The sequence below is a fragment of the Amblyomma americanum genome, chromosome 3 (assembly GCF_052857255.1).
Source record: "Amblyomma americanum isolate KBUSLIRL-KWMA chromosome 3, ASM5285725v1, whole genome shotgun sequence".
Lineage (NCBI taxonomy): Eukaryota > Metazoa > Arthropoda > Arachnida > Ixodida > Ixodidae > Amblyomma > Amblyomma americanum.
The window spans coordinates 83,836,335-83,849,005 of NC_135499.1; the positions used below are offsets into that span (position 1 = coordinate 83,836,335).

The following is a 12,671-nucleotide window of genomic DNA, read 5'->3' on the forward strand; positions in this document are numbered from 1 at the left end:
GTGCTGATCAGATGCCCCACGAATGTTGTTGCGCGGGGTCACCAGGGTTCACGATCGCTGAAAAAGCTCATTTTAACCGAATCAAGTGAAACAGTTTGTCTCAAGCAGTTTTTTTCGTGCTGATGCCTGTGGCAAAACCAACCAAAAAGTCTTGCATTGTTGCGCGGGGTCACCAGGGTTCACGATCGCTGAAAAAGCTCATTTTAATCGAATCAAGTGAAACAGTTTGTCTCAAGCAGTTTTTTTCGTGCTGATGCCTGTGGCAAAACCAACCAAAAAGTCTTGCATTGTTCACCTTATGCAAGACTATGTCTTAACCGAGTTTGTCTAAACAGGAGTCTACTATTTTAAAAATTAAACTATTATTCGAATGATCAATACTGGATTAGAAATGAAACGTTCACACACCACTACACAATATACAGAACCAAGGGAAGGGCAGAGGAGTCTAGCATTCTTAATAGATTTGTGCTTTCTTTTCTCTGCATGCTGTTTTCTCTCCATACAGGTGACTTTGTCCAACTGTGGCAAGTGAGCTGAGAAATCTTACTAACTGGTGAATGTATTAGGTGGGTTGAGGCTAGCCATGTGCACAGAGCTAATTAAGCATAGTAATGAGCGGCAGCATTTCATGGCAAAGTTTTATTAAATAACTTAAAGCGCACACTCCCCCCCACCCCTTTCTGTACAACTAGCTGCGCATCACTCAGGAACTAGTGGCAAAGAGGAAGGCGTAGTCGTCGGCAGTGAGGCGTCGCTGCCCGACAACCGACTCTGCCAGCCGCTGCTTGTGCTTCTGCAATTCCAGGATGCGCTCCTCGATGGTGCCAGCACAGATGAGCCTGGGTGCAAACATCGGAGTGTTTAAACTAGTCACTGGGACAGCAGCCTGCTACAAACTGCAGCTGCATGCCCTTATAGGGACTAAGGACAGATCGAAGTTGTTCTCTACTGAATAAATACTGCACACTAATGCCGGAGATGCTACTCACACTTAAAATGGAGCTTTTACAAGGTAGAAAAAGTCTAAAAACTAAACGCAAGTCTATATTATCGCCACCGGCAATTTTCACAAGTAAATTTCGATGTCAATGCCTTCCTTAGGGCAGTGGATATCTGAGGCTAGGCTGCACTGTCATCCAGCTCAGTCGGTGATCACGGAGTCCTTTTCATTATTGAAGTCATGAGTTCAAATCGAGTAGCAGGAATAAAATGTCAGATTTTAAAATCCAACAGCAATAAGTGCTGCTGAACAAGCATCAGCACAACCACAAAGAGCCGAACAATCCATTTTTACAAAGAACAAAAACTAGATGGAGCTGTCGTCAGTGTCCTTTTATACACCTGTCAAACGTGCGCTTTCAAAAGCTATAGAGTCAAGAGCCTTCGGGATTCTCAACTGCTCTCAAACGCGATGGAGTTGTGCCGCTGTTACATGGCAAACTTGATCGCCGTCGTGATTCCATCATCTCACGCTGCAGTGTTGTCGCGTCACCGTCAATTTAGTAGCATTAATCACTCTTGAAATGAACTTCATTGTCTTGGATAAGCTGCAGTAGCATTCACGCACTTTTGTGGAAGCTGGTGTTGGTTGTTTTTGTATCGCCCGAGATAATTATCTTCTGCATAGTAAGTTGTATATGTTGAAATTCAACATTTTTTAAAGATGATACTGCTCCGATCTTATTCCCCAGCGTGTTGCTGCGAGCACTCTGCGTCTCAGAGTGGAGACTCTGTTAACTCGATGGCCATTGGAGCCGCCCACGTAGCAGTGCTCAATTGGCCTTTTGAGTCGACAGACTAACGGTTTGAGGACCTTCGAGATGACTGTGTGACAGCGGTTATTAAGCCCATCCACACAACAGACGAAATTGCTAATTTTGCCCACGAATAGCAGCAGGTGCATGCACAACACACGATGGATGGTGTTGGATGGCTCTAGTAATATTGGCGCAGGGAGAACAAACCACGGCATGGACGGACAGCAAGACTTAAAACCACGGTTCTCGTAGCCCTCCTAGAGAGGGCTATGGCGAGGAGGGCTATGAGAACGGCAGTTTCGAGAGTTTTCTAGTCCGTCTCCACCAGGGTTACTCGAGCTGTCCAACACCGTCCACTATGTGTCGTGCATGCGAGCTACTGCCATCCATGGACGAGGTAGAAATGGTGACGCTGGGCCACGTGGAGCCATCAGTTTTGTCAATGGGCCTTTTAAAGTAACAGGTGTGACCCACAGCCTTGTACACTGGGCCATAGCTTGAGCTCACCTGTTGATGACGACAGTCTTAGTCTGGCCCACACGGTGAATGCGGTCAAAGGCCTGCGCTTCCAGGGCAGGGTTCCTGAAGAAACGGTAACAACTTTACAGTGAGAAACTCGTACAACTTCAGAACGTCAGGTGAGCCACTGCTTAGTTCCCAACTTTGCTTGCATGGTCTTTGCTTGAGCACATGGAAGGCAAGAAATCGTTCTGGCATGAGAACTATATAAATTCTCAGTTTTAACCATAGAATGGTCCAAACACCAACTTGGCTTTTCAACTAAGAAAGAGGATGTAAAACATCCTCCTACTGTCTTACAAGCTCAATCGACACAGCCTCGTCTGTCAGTGCCGTGTTCATTTTGGACTGCAGAGCAGATACTCCATAAATGACAGCTGGCATTCTCTTAATTCTACACCTCGTCAAATAATTTTCTGAACCCAGAGCAGGAGAAGAGAAGTATTTCAAGAGCCATCATACAGCATCGCTCAGCAAGGCTGTCAAGTTTTCATGTTTTTACACATTCCAGTCCTGGACCCAGACAAATCTGTCCAAGGCTAATCGAGCTTTTTCTTGTATGAGTACACCAAGTTTGCATGTGACTGTAGATGTATGTTCCAAGACTAGGGATATGCCACGCCTTTTAGAGTCTACGAACTGGTCCTAATGGTTGACGCGGTAGAAGCAAGGCTTTGCAACTTGGCAGCCCAGTGGTACGGCTCCTTAAACCTGGTCTAGGTGAAGCAGAAGAACAGGAAGGAGGGGAAAATAGTCTTGTACACATAACAGCTGAGTGAGACCAACCAGATACACCACTGAAAATTCACCCTCTGGCCAGCCCCATCCTCTTTGTCGTCATGGTGCACAGACATAGCTGTCATCCACTGGCTTCAGTGTTTACTTTCCTAATCACAAGCACACACCTCTACCACAACCAAACTGTCTTATACCCCTGTCACACTAGCAAATTTAATGTCATTCCAATCGAACGTCATTCGATGCATCGAATGTCATTCGGTCTCTTTCGGTGCTGCACGGAAAATTATAATGTCATTCGAAAGTGATGGGAGTGAAGGTTAGTGAAAAAAAAATAAATACAATTCAAACACATTAGCGCACATAAAAGATGCTTTAAATTGTGGTGTAGTGTTTTAAAAGCGAGTGAGAACATTTTTTTTCAATATTATAGGCGTAAAATATTATTTCTGGCCATTCTGCAGCACTTTAGCCATTAAAAGCCAAGTACAAAGTCACCACAAATCCGATTAATGTAAACGAACAAAATAACTGACACTGTGGCGCGGGCACACGCGCGGAGTGTAGAAACAACTTCCAAAAGGTGAAGTGCTCAGTTACATCTTTAAATACTTCCGAGCTAAACGAACATGGAACGCCAACCAGCAAGAAACACGCAAGCTAAAATGATCGATGGTCACGGGAAAAGCCCTGCTTCACGCTCGGCCGTTGTTGTTGGCTGCTGCTGGGACCAAGAGTAAAAGCTATCCACGACAGCTTCTAGTGTGAAGAAGTTCGCTGCAAAATTAACATTTTTTATCAGAACTAAATAAATACAATTTCTAACTTTCGCAGTGGCGCATGCTTTTTTCTTCGCATCCTTTGTTTCTGCTGCACATATTTTGTCCAGAGTACACATTCGGTTCGACATCGAATGACATTAGATGTGCTAGTGTGACAGGGGTATTACACATAGCTCTGCTGCACAAACTTTTATACACTGTATACACGTTTCAGACAAATGGGCTGCACATTCAACAAAAATAATAAGCTAGTCTAGAAATACAACCTAGAAAAAAAGTTGACAGCTCATGCTTAGCAAAGAACACTGCACATAAAAAGCTGTGTGAAGCGCTGTGTTTAAACTATGTTTAGTCACAACGTCGGGGTTGTGCATGTACGCCATCTGCACAAAAAAAGTCAGAATAAAAAAGGTAGTACATAACTTAATTCACGCCAATGAAAAGCTCACTAGCAGGATTGTAGAAGCTGTCCACGCAGCATGTGTTAGCGACAACAGTGTCAACACCCTGTCCACTGCTTTAGTGGATAAAATACGTCAGCTGCGAAACATGTTTGTGCAAATCAAGAAGTGGTCGAAACTGGATGGTACAGGCTAGAAGGAATTAATGCCTGCTTTGTACAGTATTTGTTGTTTCTGTGTCTATTTGTGCTAACATGTTTCACAGCAACCCTCATCAACTAGTCCAACAGAAAGCATTATTTATTAGGGTTTTTTTTTGCTTTTTGGTCTTGTTTTCCATTTGCTTCATTGTACAGCCAAATATAATTAGTAATAATTATGTTCAACAATTTTTACTCAAGTTCATAATTGTTTGTTCTCCTTTCTTGATAAACTGAGTGCATATTGTGTGACTGCTGCTGCTTGATCGTGGCTTTTATTACATTGTGTTGCTATTTACAGGAGGTACGCCATTAGTCTCTGACTTTGGAACCTTCTTCTGCATTTATTAATATATATCTATGCTAATGTTTGTGCGATAAACCTTCAACTTTCAAAGCAAAAAACTAGCATTTCTGATGACAAAGGCTGTGGTATGATTACTGCTAAATGCCACCTTCCTTGTTTTTTGTTACGTCATAAAGTTACATGATTGAAATAAATGTACTACATAAGGGACAAACATCTTCAGGAAGCTTGAGTGGTTACTGAAGTCAACAGCTCTGTTATCTGGTGGCTCTAGACCCCATTTGTGGAAGTGATAGCCCCACCCACATGCTGCAATGTGTAGCAGTCAAATGAGATTATTGTTGGCAGACACTGCACGTTTGTGCCAAGATCACTTTTTGCATATCCTGGAAACTTGGTTTACGGGTTTATGTCCCAAAGCGACTCAGGCTAAGAGGGACGCTGTAGTGGAGGGCTCTGGATAATTCTGACCGCCAGGGGTTCTTTAATGTGCTGTGACATGACACATTACATGAGCCTCTAGCATTCCGTCTCCATTGAAATGCGACCGCCGTGTCTGGGATCGAACCCCGTCTTTCAGGCCAGTAGCCGAGCACCATAACCACTGAGGCACTGCAGCGGCTCATCAACATCCTCGAAACGTTTGTCCCCAACAGTACATAACCAGAAATACGCTAGCACTACAAAGCTTCATGTGCGATTTTGGCCCTTTCCAGATAATTCGGGAACATCACTGGACCATTGACAGGCCACCTACTCTAGGCCGCCGGCAGAGAATGACTTAGAGCATGTATAAATGTCATGCTTCTGCTGTGACACAACCCTCAACTCCAACACACGTGGCTGTCACAGTTTTTATTTCCCTGCCCTTCTGTCCCATCCATCCTCCACCACACCATCCCATCTAGCGCCCTCCCGTGTTTATTTTCAAAACTTCAAGGTAGACTAGCGTTTTCTGGTAGCACTGCTCACAGCTAGGTTTGAGGTAGCTGACACCTTTGCCACCACACACTCTCAACATATTAATCTCACAGCTGTGTCACTAGACTTGCTCAGAGGCCAAGCATGCCCGACTCACAGGCAAACCATTAGGGGTGTGTGAATAGTTCTTCTTCAAAGCTGGATAAAATATGAATAGGCTATTTTTATGAATATTTACACAAGTAGCGAATATTCGTACCATGCAATTAATCGTGCTAAAGAGCAAAGTGCGAGGAGCAAAGCGGCATGTTGCTGTAACTTATGAAATTGCAGCTTCAGCTGTCAAAAGATGCAGCATTGGTCTCACTAGGGTTATGCAACACAAGGTCTCTATATTAACTTTGTGACCATCATGCTGTATGTACAGGTAAAATTACCTTATTCAACCGATGACGACAGTGAGCAAACAGAGCCACATTTCAGATGAGACGGGCAAGCGCTACGTATGAGCCATGGCATCTGAGATTAGGTATGACGGGAAGGTTTGCTAAACTTGCCCTAGCCCTGTCTCATCGTCCAGTATTGGAGGACACGTATGAGCATTACGAATGCCGCCAAATGAATGGAACACACTGCTGCGCTGAACCATCCATTCTGCGCACAGCGATTGCGGCAGCACGCTGTGAGGTGTTGGAGTGGGTGTTGCTTTTAAAATAGCCATAGAAGAAAACTTCAGTGTGCCTCATTTGAACGTCGTGCAAATTAGTCAAGGAGTATTTAAAAGCTTGGCAACACATTTAATTCGTTTCAACCATTTTGGATGCGCACTATTTAATCAAATTGGAGGGAATTCAATTTGCCATTCGGAAATTTCAAATATTCACAGGCCCCTACAAACCATGCCTTCAGTCCAATAAAATAGAGGAAACCCACCAGTGAACATCCAACACAAACATGTGGTTGCCACCGATCAGGTTAAGGCCGACACCTCCTGCCTCCAGCGACAGCAGCATCACCTGCACAAGCGCCACCTTACTGAAGAACAAGACTGGCACTGCAGCTGGTGGGTACCAGTAGTCACACTTTTAACAACTCACCCTCACTGTCTAATGGTTTTTTTTCCTTTCAAAATCCATACCAAAAAGGTAATTTTTTTTTATTTCAGGAAATGGTAATATCATTTGTTGAAAGCACAAAAAACACTATAAACACTTTTTCTTCAATATAACAATCTTTACTTGGTACAGTCTAGTGCAATTTGAAGGTTATCACATTCGTTCTGGTTGACACAGACCAAAGATATTTTCCTGGCATGACGGTCGCTTAGTCGACAACATGACGTTGCAGAAGAGAGGAGTCCTTCAGCCAGCTAAGCTCATGTATTCGTTGCAGCTGTTTAGAGAAAATAGACTGTGTTCGAGCAGTTTAATCTGAGGAGGTCAGTACTGAAGTGATCGCCTTCAAATCATGTTAGACTGTACATGTCTGTTCTTTGAAAATGCAGGTATTACAAAGTACTAACAACAAAACAGAAAGGAACGGTTTATTCAGAGAAATTACCAATAAATATCTTTACATACTGTGAACGAACACTCGAACCCTGCTACCCATAGTTTCTCTTGAGTGTGCCAGCGCTCAAAGCAGGGAACACCACACAAGGCTTTCTGACACTACCTGCATCAGGCGTGCGTTTCCTCAACTGCTGGCGACTGAGTCCTCTCCATCTTCATCGCCTGACACACTGCCATGAAGGTCATTGCTAACATCGTCTTCATTTGAAGAAGAAAACGCACCATAATATCCATCATTGCTGTCACTAAAATCTGTAGCATCACCGCCCTCGTGGCCCACTGCATTCTTCTGTGCAGTGAAAACTTAAGGCAAAAGAAACCAGCGGCCTTTTGGTACCTGTACCGCCATCAGTCAGCAAAGCAAAAAAACAATGAGGGCACTTCAGTCACCTTAAGAGTGAAATGAGGCAGCATCAGCTTTCACATTCATCGCAGCTTCTCTTGCAACTTCTGTGTGTTTGCGTCACATTCTTCTCAATCCACCAGTTGTCATATTAAGACTGCTAGCTGCACTAGCATGTGTCCGCTATGCTGTGATGGTGTGGACATTCACACATATCACACTTTATTCCGCTTTTTGATTTCGATTTTTTTTTACATTCTTTGCTGAATTAAAGCATTTAATTGATCTACATCCATTACTTTTGAGTTAACTTCTCCTGTATCTTCACCATGTCCGATGTAAAAATTCCATCCATTGGAGTCGCTTTGGACACCATTTTATCTTGGAGCACTACGAGCATGGCTTTATGGCCAGTTAAATGGCAAGTCCTATATTTTGCTTGCACAATGTTGCTCTTGTTAACAGAGATGGCATTCTTTGGTATCGCAAATTGGAGACCAACTCTGTCTTGCAGCGATTGGGAAAATTGCAAACTCTTGTGTTTTCGTAGAAATCACCAACCACTATCCATTTGTGCACGTCACAAGGTCATGGAACCTCTCTCGAGCAATCATTAATTTATGTAATTGCAACCTGCCATGGTGGGCAGGTTGTGATGATGTCACTAGGTGAAGTGACCCCTCTTGACCAACCAGTGTGGCCCATGGTCGTGCGACCTCTTTAGACTAATCAGCGAATTTCGCGACATCAGACAGCAGATTTTGTTCCTCATGTGAACTCTAATGCTATCACATTAAGGGAGAGAGAGAGATCTTTAATTGAAAAACAGCAAATTTAGCAGGCGTTTAAATCTGCTGACTTGCTATTCTGCGTGGGGAAGGGATTTGGAGGGGGGGAGAATGATGGAATGTGAAAGGTGTAGGAAATGAGATGACAAAGCTCACTGCATACAGAATGCGCAGTGAGAGTGCTGAACGGAGGGATTAGTTTATCTAAATGACCAAAGTCATCAAATAATCAAATAAAAAGTCTATAGCACGTCTCTGCTGCCTATCACAGGCTGAGAGTCCTAATATGCAGTCGAGTGTTAGAGGCATTTGAGTGAGTGCTTCCATAAGACATTCATAATGTGCACGTACGCTTATCGCATTAAAAACTGTGTTGAATGAGTCCTACTCACTTAAAACCGGACAAAGAGCACCAGAAAACATATGACAAGCTGGTCTCGTCACAAGTCAAAAATGACTGTCGGCTTGGTGACGAGCATGGCTCATCAAAATTCGCTAAGGGGTCAAGGGGCACAGAGGACAGTGAAGTAGGCCTGCCTACATTGATAAATTACTGTCTTAAGAGGATACATTAACTGAAAATGGAGCTTTTATAGGCTAGGAAAGATTTTAAAAAATGCAGTCCAGGCATGGCTGCCACCGGCTGTTTTCATGAGCAAACTGTAGTGCGTCAACACAGTTTTGCGAGTGTCGATCCTTGAGGCCAGGCCACACAGCCATTCACGTCCTAACAGTCATCACGGTGTTCGTTTAAGGCCTTGATGTCACAAGTTTGAACTGAGAGGGAAGAAAACTTTAAATGAAACAGTTTCAACAATAAATGAATCTTTTGCTGCTCAACAGACATCAACATAGCCAGAAAAAGCCATAGAAGCAATTTTTCCAAAAAGAAAAGTTGGACCAAGCTGCCAGTACGCTACCATCAGACCGTGATTAATCACAACTTTCAGAGCAAACAAAAACTCAATAGTGCTTGCTTGGGTGACACAATGAAAATGCGTGAGCAGCCGCCATTACGAACTTCTATGCTCAATGACCACACACTGATTTTTAAAATTTCTTTTATTTTTCGTTCTCGTCATCTTCTAATGCCACGACATTGGTCATTCTCTACTTTACATTCATACATCACAAGGACTCCTCGTGCCAATCCTGCACAGTAGTGCAGCGGCTAAGCGATGTGCCACTGCCCTGCAAAGGCAGGTGCTGCCAATGCTGGGGCTTGTGCGACCTAGGCTGCTCTTCCCGAGAAACCTCTCGTGACCAATCATTAACTCAACTGCCACCTGCCATGGTGGGCAGGGCTTCAGTCCTAGGGCTTCACTCTGTTTACCGCGACATGTCCCTTTTCATGCTCACGCATTAAAAATGCATTTTAGAACATTTTAGAGCAGCTGTGCTCCATTTCTAGATGAGACTTCCCCTTCAAGGAGGGAGGTGGGGATCTAAAGTGGACTTTTGAAATTTATTTTTTGGATTAGAGCAATGAAATTTGCCATGCTTATTGGGAAGTGCCTGAAAGATTAAATGCAAAATTTCACTGAAATATCTCAACTAGTTTTGACATATATATAGATTCTTATATGATTCACTGCAATACCAAACTTGCAGAAAGCCTGGCGTAATAACAAAAATGGTAGGAGCATGCAGTCATTCTTAAGTTTTACCTATAGGAATGATCGATGTGAAGACTTCCTCTAAATATTTTTATCAGCCCAATTTTTTTCTGCACAGAATGTTATAACTATGTTCGCATTTCAAATTATTGACAGAGTAAGAAAAAATGTGAAAGTAACTCAGAAATGTAGGAAAATCACTGTACAAAGAATTCATCGAGGAACACAATGCAACAAGCCACATGAAAATTTGCCAAGCCATTGTTGTGCCACACTTTCTACAGGCAGTGCAGTCGGGTCAAAAAACACTTCACAAAACTGGTACTGCACTTGCACAAGAAGTTCACATCCATCAAAATGCCTCAGGACGTGTAATACCTGATGCCTATAGCTTTGGGAGTCTTCTTATATCCTTGTTCCTTAGTTTTTTTCAGCACTGCATGCCTTTCTTTCTCTTTGGTGGTCCTTTTCCTCGGGTCTCTGAAGGGCGAGGTTGCCAAGTCTGATACCCATGGACTAGCACGTTTCTGTGTAGGCTTCGTAAGCTACACAAGTTGCAGCGTGCAACTGATTCGTGTACTGCAGGGAAGCATGCTCATTCTTCGACGTCATTGTATAGATGACTGAATGAAGGCTTTCTACTGCATTCTGAGTATTGTTCTGTTTGCACCACTCAAGCAGGTGAGGGTGAGACAGACATTGATAGACAGGCAGCAGCGCTTTTGCCTCTCATCTCGAAAGCCTGCATTTATCAGGGAATGGTGCCTTCATTTGGTCCTGTGCTGAACTGATGCCAGCATCATTAATGGGGCAAGGGTGGGCGTAGCTCATGATGAGGCTTGTTATCGGTGGAAGTGACATGGTAGAATGTAGCCATCATGGTCCTTCGCATGTCTCTCACTTCTGTGTTGCTGCACATGGCTAGACCGTAGAGTTGGTCAGTTTTTCACCAAGTCTATCAAGTCCTGCGTGAGCCCACCTAATAGCCCCTCTTTCTTCGCTTTCTTCACAAGAGTGCTGACGGCACTGACCATTCTTTCCCCCATGTGATTTATGCAGTCCTCCTTAGTGAACACTATCAAATCATATACCTCATCTTAACAGAGTGCAGGATATGGCCGGCTGTCGCCGTCATGTATGATGTTTGTGTAGAGAAGGCCATAGCTGCAGAGCACCTAAAAAGTGCCAGTGCAGCTTCTACACTCTGAACAGAAATGAGTAAAAAGTGAGCAAGTTGTCCTCTAGAGCACTCCTTTTTTATAGAAGTGAGAGTGCTAGAAGAGAACTTACTCCCTTTTTACTCCCATTTAGGCGTGTTCGTGTATGGGAGTGCATCTCCATTTGCCCTGAGCCAGCATCTGTGTCTTTCTGGCCATGATGCTGCTCTTCCATGCATCACAGCTGGGGTCACACTTTGCCGGCCGCTGACAGCACCCTGGACAGAAGTTGGCAGCAAGTTCTTTTCTGATGAGCTTGCAATGATCTTAAATTCACCTCAAAAGCCCTTCCTTCTCTCTTTCTTTGTGATGACCAATGCGAATTAAGCCCTAACAGTGAATTCTGTGTGCCCACAGCATTACAACTGATCCTCTTGCAGGGACAATTCTTCCTCTGTCTGCTGCACGAGCGCAGAAATGCGCTCTGTTGTCGCCACCATGCGAAGTGAATCACAGATGCTCGACACTTCCTTCTGAGCTGTAACGTGGAACCACACTCTGTCTTGTTCCAAGTGCCCCTGAATAGTGCGGTTCCGGTTAAACAAATGCTCGTTGTCATGCTGATAAGCCTGTGGCACACTCCTCGCTGTTGCATACTGAACTTCACCCATGTCAGAACTGTGCCACAATGCCACGGCTAGCTGAGGGCACCAGGTCTTCGGGTTTGCTGCCAAGCATTTGCTCTGGGCACAGATCGGCCTCTGACGGCACATAGGCGTGACCATCATTGGGTGCACCTGCGATTCCATGCTGCTGTTGATCCCATTAAGCCCAACAAGTGCATTTTCTGCAAGCTTGCTACGAGGAGAAACAATTTTAAATGTGTAATCTGCAGCCATTGAACTGGGCACTGCCACATTTTAATGGCTGCTATTTACGTGTGCCATCTAGCATTCAAATTAGCTAAAATGATCAGATGCTGCAGCAGTTTGAAAAGATGACAGAAGCCCTGAAGTGAGTAAACAATATCAACACAACACACTCGCCTCTATATCATGACAAGCCATGACAGCAGCAAATCCAGAGGTAAGCAAACACAGAGCATATGGCAACACACAGACCACAGACAGTGCTACAAAAGGACACTACAAAAGACACTGGCAATACAATCCACATTCACAATGACATGTGCTAAGGGTTTATTTATTTTTGCTCTGTGTAGACGTATAGTGCTATGTCATTTTGATTCGATCCAAGACAAGACTGCTAGTGGAATAAGCTCATGAATGATCAGCTGAACAACTTGCATAGAAAAAAAGGCTTATGATGGCCAGCCATTTTAATATGCAGATAAATCTTTAGCGGTAGGCAAAAGATAACACTGAAACTGACAGCTGGGAATGAGCACCACTTTCTTTAAGAAGAAAAGAGCAGTATATGCTAGCTACCACAGAGCAGTGCACCCGGCTGCCATCTCCAGATTATCTATGTTGCTCACATATTGTTATCTCTGTCCCTGGACAACAATAAGGTTTTTCAGGGCCATATTCAGCACCAGTACCTGGCAA

The 12,671-nt window shown here is 43.9% G+C and overlaps 1 protein-coding gene across 2 annotated transcripts in view; it reads right to left on the bottom strand.

Annotated features, from left to right (window-relative positions):
• Positions 1 to 627: 627 nt before the first annotated feature.
• The window catches only part of LOC144124713 (transcription termination factor 2-like), a 63,149-nt gene continuing 51,105 nt past the window's right edge, over positions 628 to 12,671 (bottom strand). The window contains exons 15-17 of one of the 2 annotated variants that reach the window (XM_077657559.1): positions 6,562 to 6,644; positions 2,268 to 2,342; positions 628 to 842 (exon numbers count right to left, since the gene is read on the bottom strand). In XM_077657559.1, the coding sequence (XP_077513685.1) occupies positions 707 to 842; positions 2,268 to 2,342; positions 6,562 to 6,644 (294 nt within the window). In that variant the 3' untranslated portion in view covers positions 628 to 706. The remainder of the gene's footprint in view (positions 843 to 2,267; positions 2,343 to 6,561; positions 6,645 to 12,671) is intronic. The other variant, XM_077657560.1, reaches the window with a different exon arrangement.